Source organism: Saccopteryx leptura, chromosome 3 (genome assembly GCF_036850995.1).
Source record: "Saccopteryx leptura isolate mSacLep1 chromosome 3, mSacLep1_pri_phased_curated, whole genome shotgun sequence".
Lineage (NCBI taxonomy): Eukaryota > Metazoa > Chordata > Mammalia > Chiroptera > Emballonuridae > Saccopteryx > Saccopteryx leptura.
The window spans coordinates 368,818,668-368,840,760 of record NC_089505.1 but is presented as its reverse complement, the minus strand read 5'-3'; the positions used below and the strand labels follow the sequence as shown (position 1 = coordinate 368,840,760).

Genomic DNA, 22,093 nt, shown 5'->3' with positions numbered 1-22,093 from the left:
GCAGGAGAAGGACCAGTCAGTACAGCAGAGCCCAGGCCGCAGGCAGGGGCTCCACAGTCGCCCAGGGGCACGGGGCAGGTGACCCCTTCCTCCGTGTGCTCCCCACGGGCTGTCCCCCTCTGGCTGTGGATCCTCAGAGACGGTGGCAGATTGCGGCGGGAGGAGCAGGCCCAGGTCAGGTAGAAGGAGCACTCCTGAGCGGGGGCCCCTCCCAAGGGTGTGCCCCCTGCCCCCCACCCCCACTCAGCTGCTTCTCCAGTTCCTGCCCTCCCTGGACCAGCTGCCCTCCTCTGGGGCAGGAGTGAGGCCACCAGCTGTTCCTCATTGACTTCGGGCTGTGGCTCCCACCAGCCTGACCAGAGTCCCCGCAGGAATGCAGCCGGCCAGTGGCCCATCCGGGACCCCTCCTCCACCACCTTCTGGAGAGAGGAGCCGGGCCGGGCCGGTCCATCTCTGCCCAGCGCCTGGGACCCAGCGAAGGGCCCCTGGCCTTGCCGCCTGCTCCTGGGGCCGTGTTCATCCTGTCCCTGTGGCCTGCCTTTGTCCCTGGTGCTCTGATGCTGGGGACATGACCCTGAGCCTGGATACAGATACGTGTGATCCCAGGCCACATGCTAATGGAGAGAATGTGGCCGCGCGAGAAGAAATAAATAGCGCCTAATCTTGTTTGCCCATCTCCCCCAGAACCACAGACCGCGGGAGGCAGGCTGGCCCTGGCGGGGGGGCTTCTGCAGCCAGCCCTCTGCTTTCCCGAGACTCAGCGGGGAGATGGTTTGTCCCGGCCACAGAGTGACTCAGGGTCAGCGCTGCCACCCGAACCCAGGTCCTCTTCGCACCGTCCTTGCCTTCCCTCCTCCAGCTGACCACGGACAGCGTCCTCTCCAGAGGGCCGGAGTGGCATGTCCTGTCCGCCTTCCCCGGGATTCCCACAGCAGACGTGCACTTTGCCGGTCCATCTGAGCAGAATCCCCGCAGGAAGAGGGCGGTTCCCCCCCTGCCTGTGGGTCCCCGCAGACCTCCTTTCAGCCGGGACCCTGCACCTCGTGATAACCGTCCGTGGGGTGCCCCCTCCCCGCTGACCCTCTGCAGCTCCAGGTTTGTGGGTGGTGGCTGGCAGACTGGGCTCAGGGGACATGTCACCCAGCAGCCCAGGTCCCACGGGAGAATGGACAGGAGGCAAGGGGGGGCCGCTGTGAGGTCGTGGTGGCCTCAGGGCTGAACTTGGGGGCATCAGGTACTTTCTGTGGACTAATCCCTGTTAGGGCTCAAGGGGTCGGTAGGTATTAGCAATGGATTCTGTTCCAGAACCGAGCAAGCCAGCCTGCAAAGGGGTTGAAAACGCGGAGGCTGCCGCATGCAGAGAGTGGAGTTCACTGCCTGGGGCAGAGCAGACAGAGCAGGCAGTGGGGAGGGAGCTTCAAGTACTGTTTGCTCTCACCGAGCTGGAGGAATTGCCACCGGAGGCAGTGAACTTGCACCAAAGACAGGAGGCAAAGCTTGGGGGGGGGAGTTCGGTGCTAGAGAGGACACACGCCACCCCCCCCCTAGGACCAGTGTTCCTGTAAAACACACTGAGACAAGAGGAGAAGCTCCGAAATGACCGCTCCGCAGCTGGTGTCTGTGGGCTTGGCTGCGGGCACCTTTGGGGAGTGGGGTGGAGGCTGCCAGCCTCGTGCCCACCCGGAGGGGACAAGGGCCCTGAGTCTGGTCGCGATGGCACCAGGGGGTCGCTCCCCTCCCCCCCGCATCAGTTCCTTATCTGTAAAGGAGAAAAGGAGAGGACTGGGCTACAGGGTCATTCAGGCGTCCTGACGTCTGATTTTATGTGGTCAGACTATTGCTTCCAAAGAGAAGTGCTCTTCTCATTTATCCCTGCCCAGCCTGACTCAGACACTAACCTTTCCTGAGACGCCTACCTGCCACCTGCCAGGTGCGCCGGGCAGGTGTGTGTGTGGGGGGGAGGGCTGTGCATTTACACCAGACTTGGGTGTGAGTAAATCCTACCCCTGCCACTTGATCGTGGGTGGGCCACCCAGCCTCTGAGAGCCTCTTTGTTTATCTGTAACCTGAGCATGATGACCCCACCCCCCACCAGGACGGCCATTGAGAGAATTAAATGAAATTCACTGGTATATGGGCTTCGGGAGGGCAGGATTTTTCCCTTTCTGTTCCCCGTGGCTTGTGCAGCATCCGGTCTACAATCGTGTCCCAGCAGAGGGTGGACACTCAGGACACTCTGGTGCGTGTCCGGCTCCTGCACTCCTCAGCGAGGCCCTGCAGCTGGACGGTGGTACCTTCCCCACAGAGCACGCGGGTCCCGCAGTTCCGAGGGTGCCTTCCTCCACCCCGCCCCCCGCTGGCCTGGGGTTGTGCACTCCTGTCCCTGCCCCTCATCCGCCACGTGCAGGTCTCACATGTTCTCACCGAAGGGCTCCTGCAGGTCCCCAGAACCCTTGCTCTCCAGACAGGCCCTTACCCTCGACCTGGTCTGGCCCCTACCCCCTTGGCCGTCCACACAGCGGCCGGCTGCAGGAAAAGATGGGAGATACTGGGACCAGACACACCCAGGCTTGAATTCTGGATTCCGGATCATGGGCTCTGGGCCTTGGGGACAATGACTGAATCCTCTGAGCCTCTCTTCTGTCTTCTGAAGTTCCCACGTGGAGCTCTCGGAGGTAACAGTATGTGAGTGTGCTCAGGGAAGGGATTTTTCTCCCCAGAAGGGTTTCTATTTTTTTTTTTTTTTTGTATTTTTCTGAAGCTGGAAACGGGGAGAGACAGTCAGACTCCCGCATGCGCCCGACTGGGATCCACCCGGCACGCCCACCAGGGGCGACGCTCTGCCCCTCCTGGGCGTCGCTCTGCCACGACCAGAGCCACTCTAGCGCCTGGGGTAGAGGCCAAGGAGCCATCCCCAGCACCCGGGCCATCTTTGCTCCAATGGAGCCTTGGCTGCGGGAGGGGAAGAGAGAGACAGAGAGAAAGGAGGGGGTGGGGGTGGAGAAGCAAATGGGCGCTTCTCCTGTGTGCCCTGGCCGGGAATCGAACCCGGATCCCCCGCACGCAAGGCCGACGCTCTACCGCTGAGCCAACCACCCAGGGCCTCAGGGAAGAGATTGATAACTGGTCTGGCCGCTTCCTTCCTCCCGGGAGCCACGTCCACCTCGCGCTGAGATACTGGGAGTCGTCTCCACACTGTTGAGTCCCCTGGAATCCTGAGCTTGTTGGTTTTGAGATGAACCAGGTGACAGTCCACACACCGGCTCTGGAACTCCGACTTGGAAATAGAGTCATTAGCATCTTCCTTATTTCCTTGGAGAATATAATTTTAAAAGTCACCAGAGAGGGAGACTTTTGTACAGGAAAGAGGCGTGTTTTGCAAGCACTGGGAGCAGGTGCTTCCCGGGGAGGGGGGGGCCTCGTCCATCATCACTGGAGGTCACGGGGATGGGTAGTCAGGGCCTCCCCCCGAAACCAGGAGGCAAGGAAAGGGGAGTCTGGTCTGACGGCCGCTGGCTCTGCTCCTCTGCCCTGACCCCTTCACTCGGGTCACCGCCCGTCCCTCAGGGCACCGAGGGTCTCTGTGCTGCTGTCCGGTCCCGTGGCACACGCCGCACTGATTCTTGTGACGTGCGTGCCGGGTTTGACGTAGACCGCTCCTGCCGCCGGAAAGGCTTCCTGCACATCTGTACCTGCCCTCCGGACCGCCCGCCTCTCTCGCTGGTCCTATCTCGCCAGCCTCCCCTCCTTTGCCGTGTCCTCCCTTCATCTGCCCAATGCTGGAGGCCCGGGACCCGGTGTGGAGACTCTTCTCTCCGTCTCTCGACGATCTCATCCGCTCCCAGGACTTTAAACACTGTCTCTGCACTGGCTGCTTGCCAATCCAAAGGCAGGAGCCCTTCCTAGAGGCGGTCGGCGCAGTCTCTGGTGACACCTGCTGGTGCGTGGCCCGTGGGACAGTCCCCCCCCCCCCCCCGAGGGAAGGGAGGGCAGAGGGACCTGGGAAATCGTACAGTAACCACCACCACCTTCTCCCTGGCTTCAGGAGCACACGCTTGTATGCCGGGTGGGTCGCCTCTTGTCCCTTTGCTCCCGGATTCCCAGCCCTGCCTGGGGTTCAGACGGGGCCCTTGCATCGGGGGAATCAACCCTACGCGGATGGAGAACTAGGTGTCCTCTGTGGCTTTTCTGCTGCGCGGGGGTCAGCACCCCAAACCCTGCGTCATGCAAGGCTCAGCTAGACAGAAAAGTAAAAAGGAGGAAAAAAGTCTGTCTAAGGTCTGCCCCCTCCTCGAGGTGAGCACAGCTGAAACGCTGTGCGGGTCCTCCCAGACGGCCTGTGTGCGCGGGTTTGAGCTGCAGGTGTGAGAGTGCTGGGGCGTGCTGAGTTTGAATCCCGTTCCCACCACTAACGAGTGGTGTGATTTAAATGGGTCCCCCAGCTTCTCTTAACCTCAGTTTTCTCATCTGCAAAATGGGCTTGATGATACGTAGCAGGAAGATGTGCCAAACAGGATGCAAAACGCCGCGTGTGTCCTCAGCAGACAGCTTAGCCCTGCCCATGGGAGCCACGATTCTGGTGACATAAGTGCAGATTCTGGTGACGTAAGTGCATGTGGGTCCTTGTGGCTCCGATGAGACCTAACTCCTCCCACTCCTCCTGGGGCCGGGCGGCTTCACTGGAGAAGTTCAGAGGGTAGGAAGAGCCCACAGCTGTGCTGAAACATCTGACTTTTAGGAGAGAGAAGGGCACCTGTTTTGGGTTTGGTGCCAGCCGAGGGCAGGCTGATGCGTCTACAGTCTGCCCCCCACCCCTCTGGGTCCCCAGGCCCAGCTGCATGTAAGTGGGCACAAGTGGGCCAATCTCAGGAAGCACCTGAATTCTCTCAACTCAGAGTGAGGAAGCCCCTCTACAAGCCAGGGCTGTTCAGAATGTCGGAGGGGCTCCTCAGGAGGGAGCACGCTGTCCGTCTGTCTGTCTGTGCAGGCTTTGGGGACAGACAGACTTGGGGCCTGGTGGGCTGAGTGACCTGGGGCAGGTGACCCTGGAGAAACCGCTTGGAGTAGTGGTCCAGAGCCTGTGCTATAGCCAGCATGCGGAGGGTACCGTTGACTCGTCTCCGGCCTCAGGCCTTCAGATTCCTAACTTCTCTGTGCCTTTCTCACCACTTCTGTAAACAGCAGCACCAATCCTGCAAGGCTGTGGGGAGGCTTCGATGATATGCACTGATGTGTTCAACAGCTGGTGCAGAGCAAGCTGTCTGCACATCGGTCTGCTGGTCACACAGGTAGCTCCGTCCCCCAGCAAGGCAGACAGTCGGCACAGTGTCTGGGCAGGCAGCACTTTGTCCCCCGGAAAGGGAGCAGTTAGGATTGTAATCATTATTCACATCGTCCCCGGGGCCTGGGGCCTGGGGCCTGGGGCCGTGTCTCCTGGCTCTACAAAGTGGGGGCGTGTGGACGATCTCCTGGCCGGCCTTGGAGCTCAGAGGAGGGTGCCCTGCATCCGCTGCTGCCCGATGTATCACTTCCCTCCTCCGCCTCTTCCCTGCCCACGTGGAATGTCATCATCGCGCCTCGGTGAGCTGCCCTCAGCAGCGGCCGCCATGGGGTGATGGATGGGCAGTGATTGTTTCGTCGCCCTGTTTGCCGAGGCCCCGGCCTCTGCTCCCTGCCGATTTCCTGGACCGGGGCCGCCATCTCTAGTCCTAGATTCTAGAGGCAGGTAGACCTTTACTTAAATGCAGACACTCCTATATCATGAGTTTCTTTAGCCTCAGTTTTTACATCTGTGAAATGGAAACAAATTGACCTCCTAGAATGGTGGTTGTGGATGACATCCCCATCTGCGTGATGGGCACACAGTAGGGGCTTAATAATTGCCAGCATCCTCTTTTCCCCAATTGGAGACCCCCGTGGCTGAGAGCCAGGGTCTGGCACGGCTGTGTGTTCTCCAGACAGAACCGTGGGTGTGTCATTGCCAAGCGGATGGACGTCAGAGGCCATCTTGTGCAAGCCTTCCTCCTCCCCAAATACACAGACACCCCCCTTTGCCACTGGGTAAACTGAGGGTGAGTTGCTTTTCCAGAGACACTGCCGAGAACTCCTGGTATGTCCCCTGGGGGTGGCAGCTCGGCCTCAGGGGAAGGCAGCTGGTGAAACGACCCCCTTACTGTGGGACGAGAGATCTTTTTTTCTCTCCAGGAATCGAGTCTGTTCCTCTTACTCAGAGACCGAGGGAGGAACACATGTCAGTGGGTGGCTACTCGTGAACCCCAGGAGAGCAGGGTCTTTGTCATCGGCCATGTCCCTCTGAGTGCTCTCATGACCTCAGGGAGGAAAGCCAGCCGACCAGGAACCAGCGGCGTACACATTTTAGTTCCTGAGGACGTCCCCCTCTCCTTAACTCCAGAATTGCTTCCTCTGTGGCTCCTGTCTGATTTCCTGATCAATCCATATGTATTGGGGGTAGTCAAGGGAACGCAGTCGGTCGGTAGCTCCTTACCCAGAAAAACAGGGGGCCTGTTCTCACCTCCCTCAGTGATTGTCCTTGGGCATCGGAAGGGGAAGCTCGCCCTCGAATCCTCCAGTCCGGCTTGTCAGCCTGCAGCTCAGAGGGAGTGCCTGCCGATTAGGCATAACACACAACCACGAATAAAGAAAACCCAGCGACAGTGGCTTAGACAAGGAGAAGTTTATTTCTCCTGTGCGTTTCATCTCGGCCAGGGGTCAGAGTGCTTCCCTCTCTAGTCTAGACGCCCAGCAGACGTTGCACGCAGCATTCCAAGCAGGAGAAAGGGAAAAGAAACTTGCCCAAACCATCTACCTCTCAATCCCCTTACGCCGGGAAAACCAAAAGCGTTTTAAGACAGCACTTTTCTCCCAGCCAAAGCAAACTTCTGTTATCTGTTTCCTTGTCCAGAACTGGGTCACATGTTCGCCCCTAGCTGCAAGGGAGTCTGGAAAGATGGGCCCAGAGTAACCATCATGGCTTCGGCGGCCAGCCAGCCAAAGCCCAGTCTCCTTGGGCTGACAACTCTGCCGTTCTGAACAAAAGTGACATTCTTTTAGCCAGGAAGGTGAGAGGGAATGATGTGAGGAGGACGAGTAGACGGTGTCTGCCACCCCTTCGTGGCAGGAGTCCAGGACCTGGTGGGCTCTTCTTACTAGTTCATCGGCATCGTGGTGAAGCTCGTGCCCAGAAGGCCGTCCAATCCACCTTTCAGTGTTTACTTCTCAGTGCAGGTGGCACTGGTCATTTCTCTTCTGCATGTACTCAAGACCTGTTCATGCCCGAGTGTGAGGGCAGGGTAGACCTCGGGTTGGACTGAGATCCAGCCGAGTCTTCAGACTCCCACTCACTGAGGAGACAGACAGATGTGTCTGTGCCTTCGGCATGGTACCTTCACTCTTCGACACAGGGTGGGAAGAGGGCCTCTTTACCCAGGGTGGGGTGCCTGAGAGCAAGGTCCTGAGGGTGGGTTCTCAAGGCTAAGAAGGCTCTCAAAGGTTGAGAAGGAGGAGCCTGTGAAGCCAGGAGACTCGCAGGTGTCACGGCAACCCTGACTCTTTCTTGTGTTTACTTATTTCTAGTTGGTAACCATGGTCAGCCCGCAAGTGCCCTGAAGGCAGGGACTGTGACTTATCTGTTATCCCTTTTCTGTGTCCCCAGAACTAGCGCAGTGCCTGGAACATATCTGCAGCTCTATAAATATTTTAGTTTGAATGAATGTGTTAATGCAGAAATAAATAGATCATTATCCAAGACAAGGAACTATCCTCGGCCGAAGGGATATAGCTGTGGGTTGGGAGGGACTTTGGATCCTCACCCTACCTCCCTGCGAAGCAGGTGAACCCCGAGGTCCCTACAGCCCTGGGGAGCTGGCTGGAGGGGGTATTTTGGGAGCCATTTGTCCTGACTTAACCAAGTCAGCTATAAATTGCCCCTTAAGTCTTCTGAGGCTTAGCGATATCCCCAAAAGGGGGTTGGCAGCTGGTTTGGGGAGTGATTCCTTAAAGCAGTTAGGGCAAGTGCTAACATCTCTGAAGAGGGCCTCTATCTTTGCTGTGTCCAGGGACTTCAGACTGTCCCTGCCTGCCCGGGTTCGGGACGTCCCCTGGGGATATTTGCAAAGACAAGGCTCAGTGGCTCTGCCTGCCCTGGGCTCCAGCCTGCAGCCTCCGGGGATTTGCTCATAGACAAAGCTAGAACCCCTGAGTCAACTCATTTTAAATGACGCACGGTCCAGGCCAGTCACTCTGGCCAGCTGCCAAAGTTAAAGCCATTGATCGCTGCCCCGCAGCTGCCGCTGTCCTGGGAGGAGCCGTCTAAATTCTGCGCACTGCCGGCACCCTCTCTTGCATTTGGTCCTAGACAGACAGACAGCTCGGTGCTGGGTCCAAAATAACCTCTTCCACGGGGCTGGTCAGACCTCCTGGTGCCTTTCAGGATCAGCAGTAAAAATAGCTCCGCCCAAATCAGGAACCACCTCAGGGCGTTTTCCTCAGGGCCGATTTGAAGGTTTATGCCCCAATGTGAAGAGAGGTCACTGCACAGGGAGCTGAGTGGACCGCAGACTTCCCTAAGGGTGGTCAGTCGTAATGATGATGTGGACAGCCAGGTTGCTCCGAGGGCCGGGGCGGGGTCCACACGGAGTTGCCTCCGGTGTTAAGAGGGACCGTCTCTCCAAGCTGTCCTGTGGCGGGCATGGTCTGTCCTTGAGGAGCCTAACCTTAAGTGAGAAGTCATCCGGATGTCCAGAGAGACGTCTGTCTCTGTCATGGGCTGTAAGCAAGTGTTTTCTGCTGCGTGACTTGCTCTGCTGTGACTGTCTGTGACCGAGCAGTTTCCACGCTCTTCTGGAATCGTGCCTGAAGCTCCTGGCATCAGAGATGCCCCCTTCTGGTCGGTCCCTAGCACGGGCTCCCGTTTCTTTGACATCCTGAGGACTTGGCGTTCTCCTGTACGAGCTCATGCCTCTGTCGTGAGGCTCCCTCCGCCCGTGCCTCTGTGTGTCTGGTCGAGTCTCACCATTCCCTTCAGTGGAGCCCAAGCACCCCGCCTTCCAGGAAGGCTGCCCCGACCTCCACAAGCCGGGCTAGATGTGGGCTCCGGGCCCCGCATCCCCCGGCCACCTGTGCTCTTCTTTGTCACTTAGGAGACCCTGTTGATTGGCTGGGTTTGGTGCCCGGCACCCCCTCTCACGGAGGATACCCCGAGCTCCTCCCGGGTGGGGATGTGGCCGCGTTCACAGTTGCATCTGCTCCGGGCCCTGGGTGTCCTACGTGAAGTGAGATGGGGGGGGGGGACTCCACATGGGGCCACACCTTCCACAGGGTGAGTGTGAGTCCCGTAGGTCACTGGTCTCCGTTTCCTCTCCCTCTCACAGACGTGCTGTGCCCCAGCGTCCGTGTGGAAGGAGATCGCTTTAAGCACACCAATGGCGGGACCAAGGAAATCACAGGTGAGAGAAGAAGGCCCCCACCCTGCCCCCCGTGCGTGCCTTGCTGCTACACTTGCTGGACCTGATCGCGACCCCCCCCTCGGCCCGGCTCCTCCTCCTGCTTTGACCAGAGACCTGGTGGAGAGGTCTGGACTGTCATCAACAAACTGCCCCACAGACAACGCCTGCACGTTTTCCTCTTGGGAGTCGGGGGTCCCGTGGGAGTCACTGAATAACGCGTGAGCATGAATGAGCTGGTGGGGGAGCTGGTGAATGCGTGAGCGAGTGATTGGCAGGGCGGGCAAGCGAGGGAATAAATAAACGCACTGGGGGTGAAGGGGAGAGTGAGTCAGGGTTATAAACAGACGAGTGAGTCGATGGGTGAGAGGACACGGGGACACAGGACCACAGCCCCTCCTCAGATGCTGTCCCCGTCCATGAAGGGCCGCGCTGGGGACCCGTGGGGCGTGGCGCAACTCGGCTGGCTCCTCCGTCATCCTGACGGTGATGGCGACGGTTCACTCCTCCCTGTGGCCCGGTGTCCTGCGAGCACGTGAAGTGCCTGACCTCGGGGACGTCTCCTCCCCGCTCCAGGACAGCAGGCCTGCCCTCCTCACCATGCTGTGGGTCCAACCCTGGCCTGTGTGCAGTGCGGAAGGGTCAGGCCCCCTCCTGGGCAGTGAGCCGCAGCAGTCCGACCCTGGCCCGTGTGCAGTGCGGAAGGGTCAGGCCCCCTCCTAGGCAGTGAGCCGCAGCAGTTAGAACCCTGGCCCGTGTGCAGTGCGGAAGGGTCAGGCCCCCTCCTAGGCAGTGAGCCGCAGCAGTTAGAACTCTGGCCCGTGTGCAGTGTGGAAGGGTCAGGCCCCCTCCTAGGCAGTGAGCCGCAGCAGTTAGAACCCTGGCCCGTGTGCAGTGCGGAAGGGTCAGGCCCCCTCCTAGGCAGTGAGCCGCAGCAGTTAGAACCCTGGCCCGTGTGCAGTGCGGAAGGGTCAGGCCCCCTCCTGGGCAGTGAGCCGCAGCAGTTAGAACTCTGGCCCGTGTGCAGTGCGGAAGGGTCAGGCCCCCTCCTGGGCAGTGAGCCGCAGCAGTTAGAACCCTGGCCCGTGTGCAGTGCGGAAGGGTCAGGCCCCCTCCTGGGCAGTGAGCCGCAGCAGTCAGAACCCTGGCCCGTGTGCAGTGCGGAAGGGTCAGGCCCCCTCCTAGGCAGTGAGCCGCAGCAGTTAGAACCCTGGCCCGTGTGCAGTGCGGAAGGGTCAGGCCCCCTCCTAGGCAGTGAGCCGCAGCAGTTAGAACCCTGGCCCGTGTGCAGTGCGGAAGGGTCAGGCCCCCTCCTGGGCAGTGAGCCGCAGCAGTTAGAACTCTGGCCCGTGTGCAGTGCGGAAGGGTCAGGCCCCCTCCTGGGCAGTGAGCCGCAGCAGTTAGAACCCTGGCCCGTGTGCAGTGCGGAAGGGTCAGGCCCCCTCCTGGGCAGTGAGCCGCAGCAGTCAGAACCCTGGCCCGTGTGCAGTGCGGAAGGGTTAGGCCCCCTCCTAGGCAGTGAGCCGCAGTAGTCCTACCCTGGCCCGTGTGCAGTGTGGAAGGGTCAGGCCCCCTCCTGGGCAGTGAGCCGCAGCAGTCAGAACCCTGGCCCGTGTGCAGTGCGGAAGGGTCAGGCCCCCTCCTGGGCAGTGAGCCGCAGCAGTTAGAACCCGGGGGCATGGCCGGCGTGCCTGTCCCCTCCCCATGCCAGGCCCTGCCAGGTCAGGGTGCCGCCGCCGACCACACGGAGGTGTCAGCATCTGCATCTTTGTGCCTGAGGAATGTTTCTAGAATGGCGGCCGTTGTGCTGCCCGCGTGCGCCGCAGAGGAGCGTAAGAGGCGCTGCCAGTCCTCGGGACAGCCCTGAGCAGTGACCGCTGTTGTAGAAACACCTCTGCTCCACTGCCACTTGCAGGGGGGGTATGATTCTCAGGTCCACTTTGACCCCGCTGCCCAGGGTCCCAGTTGGATCCAGCTGCAGTCACCACCGGGCCAGCAGGCCCAGGACCATGTTCCGTCAGCTGCCCCCTCCCGTCCCCGTCCCCACTGCCCTGCTGGCTGCCCCCCCCCCACACACACCACGAGCACTGCTGCAGGGACCCGGAGGAAGACGCCGCTGCTCGTCCCATCTCCTCTCCTGCAGAGCAGCTGCTTCGTGGTGGGTGTCCAGGGAGGGGCCCTCACTCTCCAGGTTTCTTTGTCCAGCTCCCGAAAGGACTCTCAGCCTCTCCACTCTGTTAACTCAATTACCTTGGCGTGAATGTATTTACAGCTGAGTCACTCTGGCCCGAGGGCGAGACTGTGGGTTGGATTGACACGGCCCACCCTGCTGACTGTGGTGGCCACCAGCCCCCAGCCAGGCCCCGGCTCCGGGTCACGCGCTGCCCGTTGACCTCGAGCGGGATGTGTCTGCACGGCTCAGCCCGGGAAGCTTTCTGTTGACGTCACTCCCGAAATCGAATTCCCACCTTGCCGCTCTGCCCACACGTGGCTTCCTGAGCGATGAATCTTTCATAGCTGAGCTTCTCCTAAATAATTCATCCTCCAGCGGGCGCATCCGCAGAGGGAGCGGTTGCGGCCACGGCGCCGAGAGGAACGGTGGTGCTGATGGCCCGCTCTTAGCGTGGGCCGAGGGTTTGCACGTGTTTCTCATTTAACCCTCGCTGCACACGAGACCGGGACCATTACCTGGCTCGTAGAGAGATTCGGTGGCTCGCCCACCTGTGTGGCGGAGCAGGGGTCGCCCCCCGACCGTCAGAAGGAAGGAACGAGACAAGGAACAGCTCTGCCATCTGCAAGTCAGAACGAGTCGGAAGCATCCCTGTCATCCCGCAGACTGAGAAGCCGAGTGCTATTCCTACTTCAGAATAACTTACTCCCGGTGGGACGGTTCAGTGTGTGTGTGAGTGTGTGCATGTGCGTGTGCATGCATACACGCGTGTACATGTGCACATGCAGAGCTGTGAACAAATCCTTTAGTCTCTGGCGTATGAGGAGGACTCTGCTGCAGAGTCTGTTTGGTGAGTAGATAGAAAGGGGGCCCTCTATTCCGAACCCACTGTGTCCGTCTGGACTCTGAAGTGTCCCCGCCCCTCTGTGGGCTCCGAGACTCCCCGGAATGCATCCCGGTGCCAGGTGGGCATCCATCAGTATGCTGGGCACACGCCCTGTGTGTGCAGCTCCATGGTACCCATTGTCTTCTCCAGTGGTCACTGGCCCAGAATAAAGCCCCAGCCAGGAGGCGGCTGAAATTGGAGTTACAGAGAGACAGACCTCAGACTTGCCAATTTCAATGCAGTTGGGTAATCAGAGAAGGTTTTCTATTCTGGGAAAAATGCAGTTCCCCTGAGCCTCACCTCCGGGCTTTTCCTTAAATGACTCTGGCTATTTTTAGGGCTTATCTGGACTGGAACAGTGAGGATGCGAAGAACAGACAAGGCAGCAGGGAGGCAGAGGTCTGAGCCTGGCCCAGCTGCTGATGTGTCAGGGGCCTCGGGGAGGCCGAGGTCTGAGCCTGGCCCAGCTGCTCAGGTGTCAGGGGCCTCGGGCCATCTCCTGACGTCTCTGAGGCTCAGTTTCTCCAGTTCTGTGACAGTGGCTCTGTCCTAATGTCTCTGAAGATCCCTCGTGGCTCTGATAACTGAAGGGTTTGCAGATTCAAGTGACGAAAGATGTTCCGCAGCTTTCCTGGGCAGGCAGTTATTTAAAGCCTGAGGAATATGCCAGGGACAGTGCAGGGTGGAAGTTGGGCTGCAGACTTCCCGATTTCTCTCTCCTCCCACACAGACTCGCGTACCTGGACACTCACCAACCGCAGCGAGTCTGCAGTCCAGGGGCTCTCCCTCCCTCCTCTCCCTCCCTCCCTGTCCCTCCCTCCCTGTCCCACCTCACCAAGTCTCGTCCTCACTGGTCCCCGGGCTCCTCTGTCCCCAGCTGCCGGAATCGCATTTGGAAATAAAAACCAGATTGTGTTTCTCCCTTGCTGTGAAACCCTTCTGTGGCTCCCCATTGCCTGCAAAAATAAATTCAAATTCTCCCGTATGGCTGACAGAACCCAGCCTGACCTCATTCCAAGCCAGTGTACCCCCTCGCTGTGTCTCCTGACATCCCGAAATAGCCGAGATTCCCAGAAGGAACCTGGCTGACTCGGGTCCGGTGACCTTTGTACCCCTAGCTGCTTTGTAAGGCCTTTCCCCTTTTCTCTGTCCATCTGGACTCTGAAGTATCGTCCCCTCTCCTCTGTGGTCTCCAAGGCTCCTGGGCATCCATCGGCATGCTGGGCACACAAATAAATTCCAGCATTTATTTGTCCTTCAAACTCAGCCAAGCCTTGCCTCCTCTGGGAAGCCCTCCCTGATTGATTGCCCCGTAGGTTGGCAAGGAGAATATTCCCTGTGCTTCTATACAAGCCCAGCCATTCCTCCTTCTGCTCATTTACGGATTCTGTTCATTCATCGGTTTCCCCTGAGACTCTACACTTTGGGGGGCGGGTAAGGCTGGGATTCTGTCCCGTTCATTGATGGAATGTGAGCAGCCAGTAGAGCACCGACTGGCCGAGTGGGAGCCTCTCTTCCCATGAATGGTGCGCAAACAAGAACCGTTTCAGGGGTAGAAACCTGGCCAGGTCAGGCCCCCTTCCTCAGACCACTCTGCCCCTGGCGAGGGAGCGGTCCCATGGACAGACCGGCCGTGTGTACCTTGCCAGAAGCCCCGGGGCCACCGTCACCACCGTGTGTGTGGGAGGCCGGAGCAGTCCCGTCCCCTGCAGACCGTGGGAGGGCGGGCACAGGTGCAGCCAGGGCACTGGTGGTCTCCCGGGGCGGGGCCGGGTGCCCCGCTGCTGCGGACTCCGGGGAGTGGCCCCTCGCAGCAGCCTGTGCGTGAAGCAGTGGCTCCTCTCCGGTGCCTGGCGTTGGGCCCACTTCCCTTGGGGACATTTGTACTTTCCGTCCCGGCCCGTGTCTGTTGTGGGCTCCTCCTCTTCCCTCCCGGTGCCCTCGGCTGCCACCTCGTTAGCTGCTTGTTGGTCACAGCGTCCCACGTGCGTGTCTGTGTTTTTAGTCATTGAAACCAAGGAGAGCGCAGCCAGGACGCAGAGCACATGTCTGCTCTGAGAAAGCGCTCCGTCTCTGATTCTCCCCGTGTGGCTGCGGGAGGGGAGCCCCGCTCAAGGTGGCAGTTTCTAGGGGCACCTGACGAAGCCGTGAAGCAGGGGGGCGGGGGGGGCCAGCCCCGCTGTCCTCACCCCTGCTTTCCCCAGGGCGGCTTTGGGTGCCTGCCCACCACATTCTGAATAGGAGCCAACACGTAGTGGGACCGTCCAGGGGTGGATATCAGTGTGAGGCCTGGGCAGCCCCAGGAAGTGACCGCCGTGTCCCTGCTCCTTACAGATGAGAAACGGAGCTTTAGGGGTCACGTAATGGCACCAAAGTCCATGGAACTGCAGGGTCTGAGAACAGGGACAGGACGGGGCCCAGCGGTCTCTCTTCGCTGCCTTCGCTCCCCGATTTAAACTGCCAGGCAAACACCTCTTGCCTCCGACTCACCATTGCCAGGCAGGGACTGCTCAGGAAGTTCTGGCTAATGGGGGCGTTTAACAAATGGGAGAGCCAGGCTGCAGGTGTGGGCATCGGGGAGGTGCAGCTCTGCCTGCAGGGATGCACGTGCCCTGGAGGTGACTAGCCTGCGAGTGGTGTCCCTGTCCCTGCTCACGGACGAGGAAGGGAGGCACAGTGTGCTGACCCTGCCCTTGGCCAGCGGCGCACAGCTCTCAGACCCAGGGCGGACGGGCTCTCAGCTGCTCCCGCTGACTCTGCCCTTCCCTGAAACAGCCCTGGGCAGCCCCTCCGCCCTTTACCGCGTGGCGTCTGAACCATGGAACCCTAGCAGTGTGGGGCCCCCCTGGCCTGCACGGCCGGTCATGGCATTCCCAGCCCCTGGAACACTTCCAGGCGCAGGTCCCCTAACATTCGGCAGGCCTGCCGATCTTGTATGGGGCCCACTCAGCTCCACCCGCTGGTCCTGGCTCGAGCCGCTGGGCTTGGGGTGGTGCTGAGCCCAGAGCTACAGAGGCACCTTATGCCTTCTGCCCCCAGACGAGGCTTAAAGAGCAGCCTGTGTGAGTGAAGTGTCCCCTGTGGGCTTCCTGAGGACTCAGGCTCCCTGACACAGTGTCACCGGCAAGACAACCCTCACTTGCCTCCTGCTTGACTGAGATCCGGGAATTTTGCGGTGCTCACGTCACAGTGGGAAGCCCAGCATCTGTGTGTCTCAGCAGCTTTTCCCGGGAGAGGAGTCGGACCTGGGAGTTGAACCCGTCCTTACAGACCGTTGTTCGTGTTTGCTCCCGAACATGCATTCGAACAGTTTTACGTGCTCAAGCCCCCACCCCACCCCACCCCACCCCACCCCCGGCTCGCCCAGGGCAGCCGGGCAGGCGGCTCTGCAGAGAGCGGACGGCGTTCCCTTTGTGTCTGTGCTCCTCTCTCCACGCTTCACCCCGGCTCTTGTCTTCGCACAGGTTTTGACCTGATGGATTTGTTCAGCGTGAAGGAGATCTTGGGGAGACGAGAGAACGGGGCGCAGAGCTCCTACGTCCGGATGGGATCCTTCCCTGTGGTGCAGAGGACCGAGTGAGTGGCTCCCTCCCCTTCCCGACCTGCCCTGGACGCCTGGGAAAGTCACAGTTGCACAGAGCGCTGAACAGGGGGACGGGGCTCCCCTCCTCAGCCACCCTGAAGGGAAGCCACCCAGCCGCCGACCTGGGCTCCGACCTGGAGCTGCGGACACTGACTTGACTGGCTCCCCGGTCCTCCCGCGTCTCCGTACGGGCTTGGCGTTGGTCATTCATCCCTGTCCCGTGGGCCCTTTTCTACCCGCCCAGCCAGCAGCAGGCGCTGGTGGTTATAGGTGCAGTTACCCGCCCAGCCAGCAGCAGGCGCTGGTGGTTATAGGTGCAGTTACCCGCCCAGCCAGCAGCAGGCGCTGGTGGTTATAGGTGCAGTTACCCGCCCAGCCAGCAGCAGGCGCTGGTGGTTATAGGTGCAGTTACCCGCCCAGCCAGCAGCAGGCGCTGGTGGTTATAGGTGCAGTTACCCGCCCAGCCAGCAGCAGGCGCTGGTGGTTATAGGTGCAGTTACCCGCCCAGCCAGCAGCAGGCGCTGGTGGTTATAGTTGCACAACTGCGTCGTACGGCAAGCCCAGCGGCACCTGGTGTCACGTGGTCGTCTTGGCCAGGGTGGACTCAGTTCCAATATTTACGGGGTGCCTGGCCCTGCACAGGTTACTGGGTGCCCCGTGCCTCAGCGATGTCTGTTGCTCACCTGGGAGGAATGTTCCTGCCTTGCTACGCTGTTGAGAGGGTTATAATGTAAAGCCGTGTCCAGGATCTGCGGCCGAGATCGGGTGATGAGGCCGAAGTGAGCGTTCCCATCTGCTCATCTCAGGCAGGCAGATCTTTTGAAAACAAAAATGATATTTCATGGCCCTGGCCGGTGGCTCAGTAGATAGAGTGTCAGCCTGGCATATGGCTGTCCCAGGTTTGATTCCCAGTCAGGGCACACAGGAGAAGTGACCATCTGCTTCTCTCCTCCCCTCCTCCCCCTGCCACTCCTGCAGCCACTGGCTTGATTAGTTCAAGCACGGCCCTGGACACTGAGGCTAGCTCCGTTGGAGCGCATCAGCTTCAGGTGCTAAAAATAGCTCAATACTCGAGCATCAGCCCCAGATAGGGTTGCCAGGTAGAACCCCATTAGGGCACATGTGGGAGTCTGCCTCACTATCTCTCCTTCTCTCACCTAAAATTAAAAAAAAAAAAAAAGATACTTCATGCCGTCACTCCTCCAGTTAAAACCCTTTAATTGATTCCAGTGTATAGGTGTGGACAGGCGTAGGTTTCCGGTTATGAGTACACAAAGCACAGAGTGTATACTTGTATTAGTGTTTATCCATTACTGTGTTACTTTCCTTATGAACAATGGTGAGCCTGCTTTGTGCCTGTCCTTGTATTTAAGCAGAAGGGCTGGAAAAGCCTGTGTGTGACCAGCCCCGTCCTACCTTTGTGGCCCCCGGCGTGGCCCCCAGCCTGCCCTTGTCTGGCTCCTCTGCCTCCGTGCTGGAGCCTGTCAGGCATCCTCCTCGCACCTTCGCTCCTGTGCTTCCCACCACCTGGGCCGCCGGCTGGTCCCCTCCACCTGGGCCGCCGGCTGGTCCCCTCCACCTGGGCCGCCGGCTGGTCCCCTCCACCTGGGCTGCCGCTGGTCCCCTCCACCTGGGCCGCCGGCTGGTCCCCTCCACCTGGGCCGCCGCTGGTCCCCTCCACCTGGGCCGCTGGCTGGTCCCCTCCACCTGGGCCGCCGGCTGGTCCCCTCCACCTGGGCCGCCGCTGGTCCCCTCCACCTGGGCCGCTGGCTGGTCCCCTCCACCTGGGCCGCCGGCTGGCCCCTCAGAGCGCAGCTCGACCGTCACGCTTTCAAAGACGCCTCCCCTGGACTCCCAGACTGAGTCAGGCCTCCCTCGTCCTCTGTCCTCACAGCTTGTGTTCCTGCACAAAACAAGGCAGAGTTGGCCCTCACTAGTCAGCTGTGCAATGAGTCATTTACAGGCCGCTGCCCCGCACAGTGCGCCCTCGTGGAGGGAGCGGAGTCGCCTCCTGCCGTCCCAGCAGCATGCTGAGCTCTGCCCAGAGGGGGGACCTGGTCAATGGTGCTTGAGTGGAACAGTGAATCGATTGGTCCACAGTCAGTGAAGAGGCTCTATCAGACAGACCCCAGCCCGACTCAGGGGTGCTGGGCACACCAGCCACAGGGCTTCCTGCGCTGTGCAGGATTCTTGCGTGCCTGAGCTCACTCTTCCAATTCAGCGAGCGAGCAGTCCGAGTGCCAGCCGTGGACCGGGCCTGTGTCAGGCTCTCACGCCCGTCATCCGGGGCTCACGGCTCCTACTTCCCAGGAGAGTGATTGTACGTACGAAAGAGGAGATGCCACAGTCACTTCCCCTCTCCGTGCCTCCTTTCGCCACCCAGGACGTGGAGACCTAACCGCCCTCTGCCGACGCTCAAGGGAGGCGTGTCTTTCCCGACCTGGAGCGTGGCTCTCTCTGCGCAGACACTGGGGGACGAATGCTCCGTCCCCTGGTCCGTGCTCACAAGGATGGACACGGTCTAGGCTCCTTTCCCACATCACTCCCCTTCTTTGTCCTGCTGCCCCCGACTCACCATCCATCCTGCTTAGAACAAAAAAACCACAGACAGCTTCACTCGAGAGCGAACACAGGGAAAGAGCAGGACAGCGGAGAGAGAGCACAGACTGCAGGCTGGTGGGAAGGCCCGAGGCCCCCGCCGTCTGCTGACGCCGCCGTCTCGTTAATGAGGCTTTCGGCGCAGAGAGTCATTTACAGACCGCTGCCCCGCACAGTGCACCCTCGTGGAGGGAGCTGAGGGTGAGGCGGAAGCTGCCCTGGCCCGGGCAGGGTTGGAACACTATCAGGGTAATGGGTTTTGGCTGTCGTACCGACGCGTGCCGAGAAGGAATTTCTATATGGTTTCAAGTGTGTTCATGGCAAGACACCAGAAATGCAATCAAGCCAGCCAAGCTCTGACATGTCGAGAGAGAACAGCACGTCTTTAATTTTTAATGCTTCGAAATTTATGCGCCGATACATGCAGACCTGCCACTTTAATTTGAGTTTAATTTTTGTTCGCAATGGAAAGGGGTGTGGCTTTCCATCTTTGACTTTTTCTCACCTGTTTAACCTTGAGCGGGCCGTTCCCGCACTTCTCCTGGTTTATCTCTCAGCCCAGCAAAGCGAGGCGAGCAGGGCAGGCAGCGTGCTTCTCAGTAAGCCGCGTTGGAGACTCGGAACGGGACAGTCCCTCGTCCTAGCTTCCACGGTCCGTAGGAAGCTGAGGCTGGCCTCTCCCTCGGGCCCCTCCACTCCAAACCCCTAACCTTTTCCACCAGAACCTTGTAATTGGCTACATTATCTGTGGGAAGGATCAGATTAGGCCATCTGGTTTTTTATAGTCTCCATCAATGCACTTTTCCCGCTGACTTGATTGTAATAACTTTTTTTTTTCTTCTATATGCTTATATGTAGCCTAAGGAAAAGTCTTAGTCCCTCTGTCTCCAGGGCTGTAGATAAACAGATGCATATGGATACAGTGTTATATAGTATAGATACCTGTAGGTATGAACGTAGAGATACAATAACATAGAGCACGATACTATGTGTATAGGAATCTATGCGTGCACACCCATGTATGTGTCACTTCGAAGGTATAAGAAAGGGTGTTTAGAAGAGCTCAGTAGAATAGTCGGACTCATGAATGGAATAAGAGAAAAAGGAAGTGAAGAGAAGTCTCTGTGCGGCAGCAAAGCCCGTGTCCGTGCAGACAGGAGGGGGCGTTCTAGGGCTGTGATCCTGGGCGTCCCGAGTCCTGATGACGTCCAAGTGCAGACAGGAGGGGGCGTTCTAGGGCTGTGACCCTGGGCGTCCCGAGTCCTGATGACGTCCAAGTGCTGAGTGTTGGGCACTGCTTCTCAGTGCCTGGTGTGGTCCTGGGTGAAATCTCAGCTCAGACAATGACTTTGAACCACCGGGCCAACTCCCAGCTCAGACCTGTGAACTGAGGACCAGACCAGACGTGAGGATCAGACCAGACGTGGCCAAGCCCAGGGTCCCTGCGGGTCTGCAAGTCTGAGAACCAGGAACCCATCCGCCCCCTCGTTTCCCTTCCTGGCTCCCTGGCCAGACAGCGAATGGAGAAGTCAGTGCCGTGTGTGCCCCTGGGCAGCTCCCTGCCCCCAGGTCTGCTGGGTATAGGCACAGCCGGCTAGGGGACTAGGAGAGCCCTGGAGACCAGACCCCTGTCCATGTGAGCCTCTGCCCGCCCCTCACCAGCCAGGCTGCATGGCATTTACCCCCAGAGTCTGGCGGCCTCGGCTACAGAGAGACACACCTTCTTCACAACTTCCTGCAAGGGACAGCTTTCATTCTGAATTTGGAGGGGGGCTGCGGGGAGATGGGGGCTGACCACCATGCTCCCTGGGACCCCGGATTCTGTGGGGACAGAAGGGCGGATGTCCTGGTGCAGGGGCAGGGGACCAGGCAGGATAGGGTGTCGCAGGCGGGCTTTGCCACCTAGGAACAAGCAGGAAGAGGTGGAGGTTGGGTGACTCAGCTGCACTTGACCCTGGGGGAGGACAGTGCAGCCTTTATCATGGATTTTGTCAGGGACGGTGACACTGGAGAGATGGAAGTTTCTGTGGGTGGATTTGAAAGGAGTGGGGGTGGGGCAAGGGGACAGTGAAGAGGCCAGAGGAAGGGTCTGCAGAGGGTCGTCTGATGGAAGGAAAAGGCAGCGAGGGTGGGAAGATGGGGGACTTTAGAAATGTTTGGGAGGCACAGTTGGCAGGATGTCGTGGGCAAGGGGGTGGGACTTCCTTTTGCAGCTCCTGCTCCCGCCCCTCAGCCTGCTGTCACCTGTCTGTCTCCGTCTTCCTGCAGGGATGTGTTCCCCCAAGGTCTGCCTGACGAGTACGCCTTTGTCACAACCTTCCGCTTCCGGAAGAGCTCTCGGAAAGAAGACTGGTACATCTGGCAGGTCATCGACCAGTACGGAATCCCACAGGTACGCACGGCCCACCTGTCTCCGTGGGCCCGTGGGTTTCTGTGTCCTCCCGAGGCCTCTGTCCTGGGCCTCAGGGATCGAGGGTCAGCTGTGGGAAGGCCCAGAGGACCTGTGGGGAGTGTCACCCACCAGAGAGGCTCAGCTTCTCCGAGGGACGGTCAACCGCTGGCACTGTCATGGGGACGAAAACCTACTCCTGTCTGAGGGACAAGCCACCTCGCCAGTAGGGTGGCAGCCAGCTCGGCTGGCCTCTGGCACGTGCTCTGTTGACAGCACAAGCGAGTCTCACCATGTAGCAGAAGAAAGTGGCTCGGGCTCCACAGACCTGGGTTCAAGTCTTGTGTCCGCCCCTTGCTGTCAGCTCTGAGTGTCGATGCTGGGGCTGTGAGCGGGGGCGCAGCCCTACTGTGCACGGTGGTGGAAGCATCACACAGGGTCTGACACCTCACACAGTTTTGTCGCGGGTCACGACCCTCCTCTAGTGGGTTTGGGCTCTCAGTTCTCCCGGAGGTGGAACCGCCCAGAGCAGCACGTGGCCGAGGGGGGGACAGACCTGTCTCAGCCTCAAGGCCATTAGCACGAGGGTTTGAGGTGCGAGTAACTCTGCCTTTGCCCCGTCTTCAGCGTCCGTGGACCAGCCACGTCTGCGTGTGTGGTTTACCCTTGTTCTTTCCTGAAGAATGAGCCGCGTGAAGACTTGCCCCCCAGCTGGGGGAGGCTGACTACGCTTTCATTTGGGAGTTAAGTAAAGTGGAAGCGTGCCCAAGCCCCTCGGCATGGCCACTGTCTGCGAGCACGGCTTCTCCAGGGCTGGTTCCAGCTGCCCCCAACACGGCGTGCGGGTGCCTATCCCACACGCACCCACGTTGCGGGAGCGAGGGACGGTCTGAGCGCCTCACACACCTTCACCCACTCGGTCCCCCTCACCGCCCTGCCGGTGGGTCCCCTGTTACCATCTCACAGAGCAGGGCGCTGACCCACAGTGCGGTGAGGCCGTGCGCCT

General features: G+C 59.7%; 1 protein-coding gene and 1 non-coding gene across 2 annotated transcripts in view; one reads left to right on the top strand and one right to left on the bottom strand.

Moving 5' to 3' along the window:
* Positions 1-22,093, top strand: part of COL22A1 (collagen type XXII alpha 1 chain) — a gene marked incomplete at its 5' end in the record, with an annotated part of 223,216 nt that overhangs the window by 18,125 nt on the left and 182,998 nt on the right. The window contains 3 exons of the mRNA XM_066372771.1: positions 9,390-9,464; positions 15,982-16,093; positions 20,967-21,090. Of these exons, the coding sequence (XP_066228868.1) occupies positions 9,390-9,464; positions 15,982-16,093; positions 20,967-21,090 (311 nt within the window). The remainder of the gene's footprint in view (positions 1-9,389; positions 9,465-15,981; positions 16,094-20,966; positions 21,091-22,093) is intronic.
* On the bottom strand, positions 3,028-3,103 carry TRNAA-UGC (transfer RNA alanine (anticodon UGC)). Its single transcript has one exon. It is a non-coding gene; the product is annotated as a tRNA-Ala (tRNA).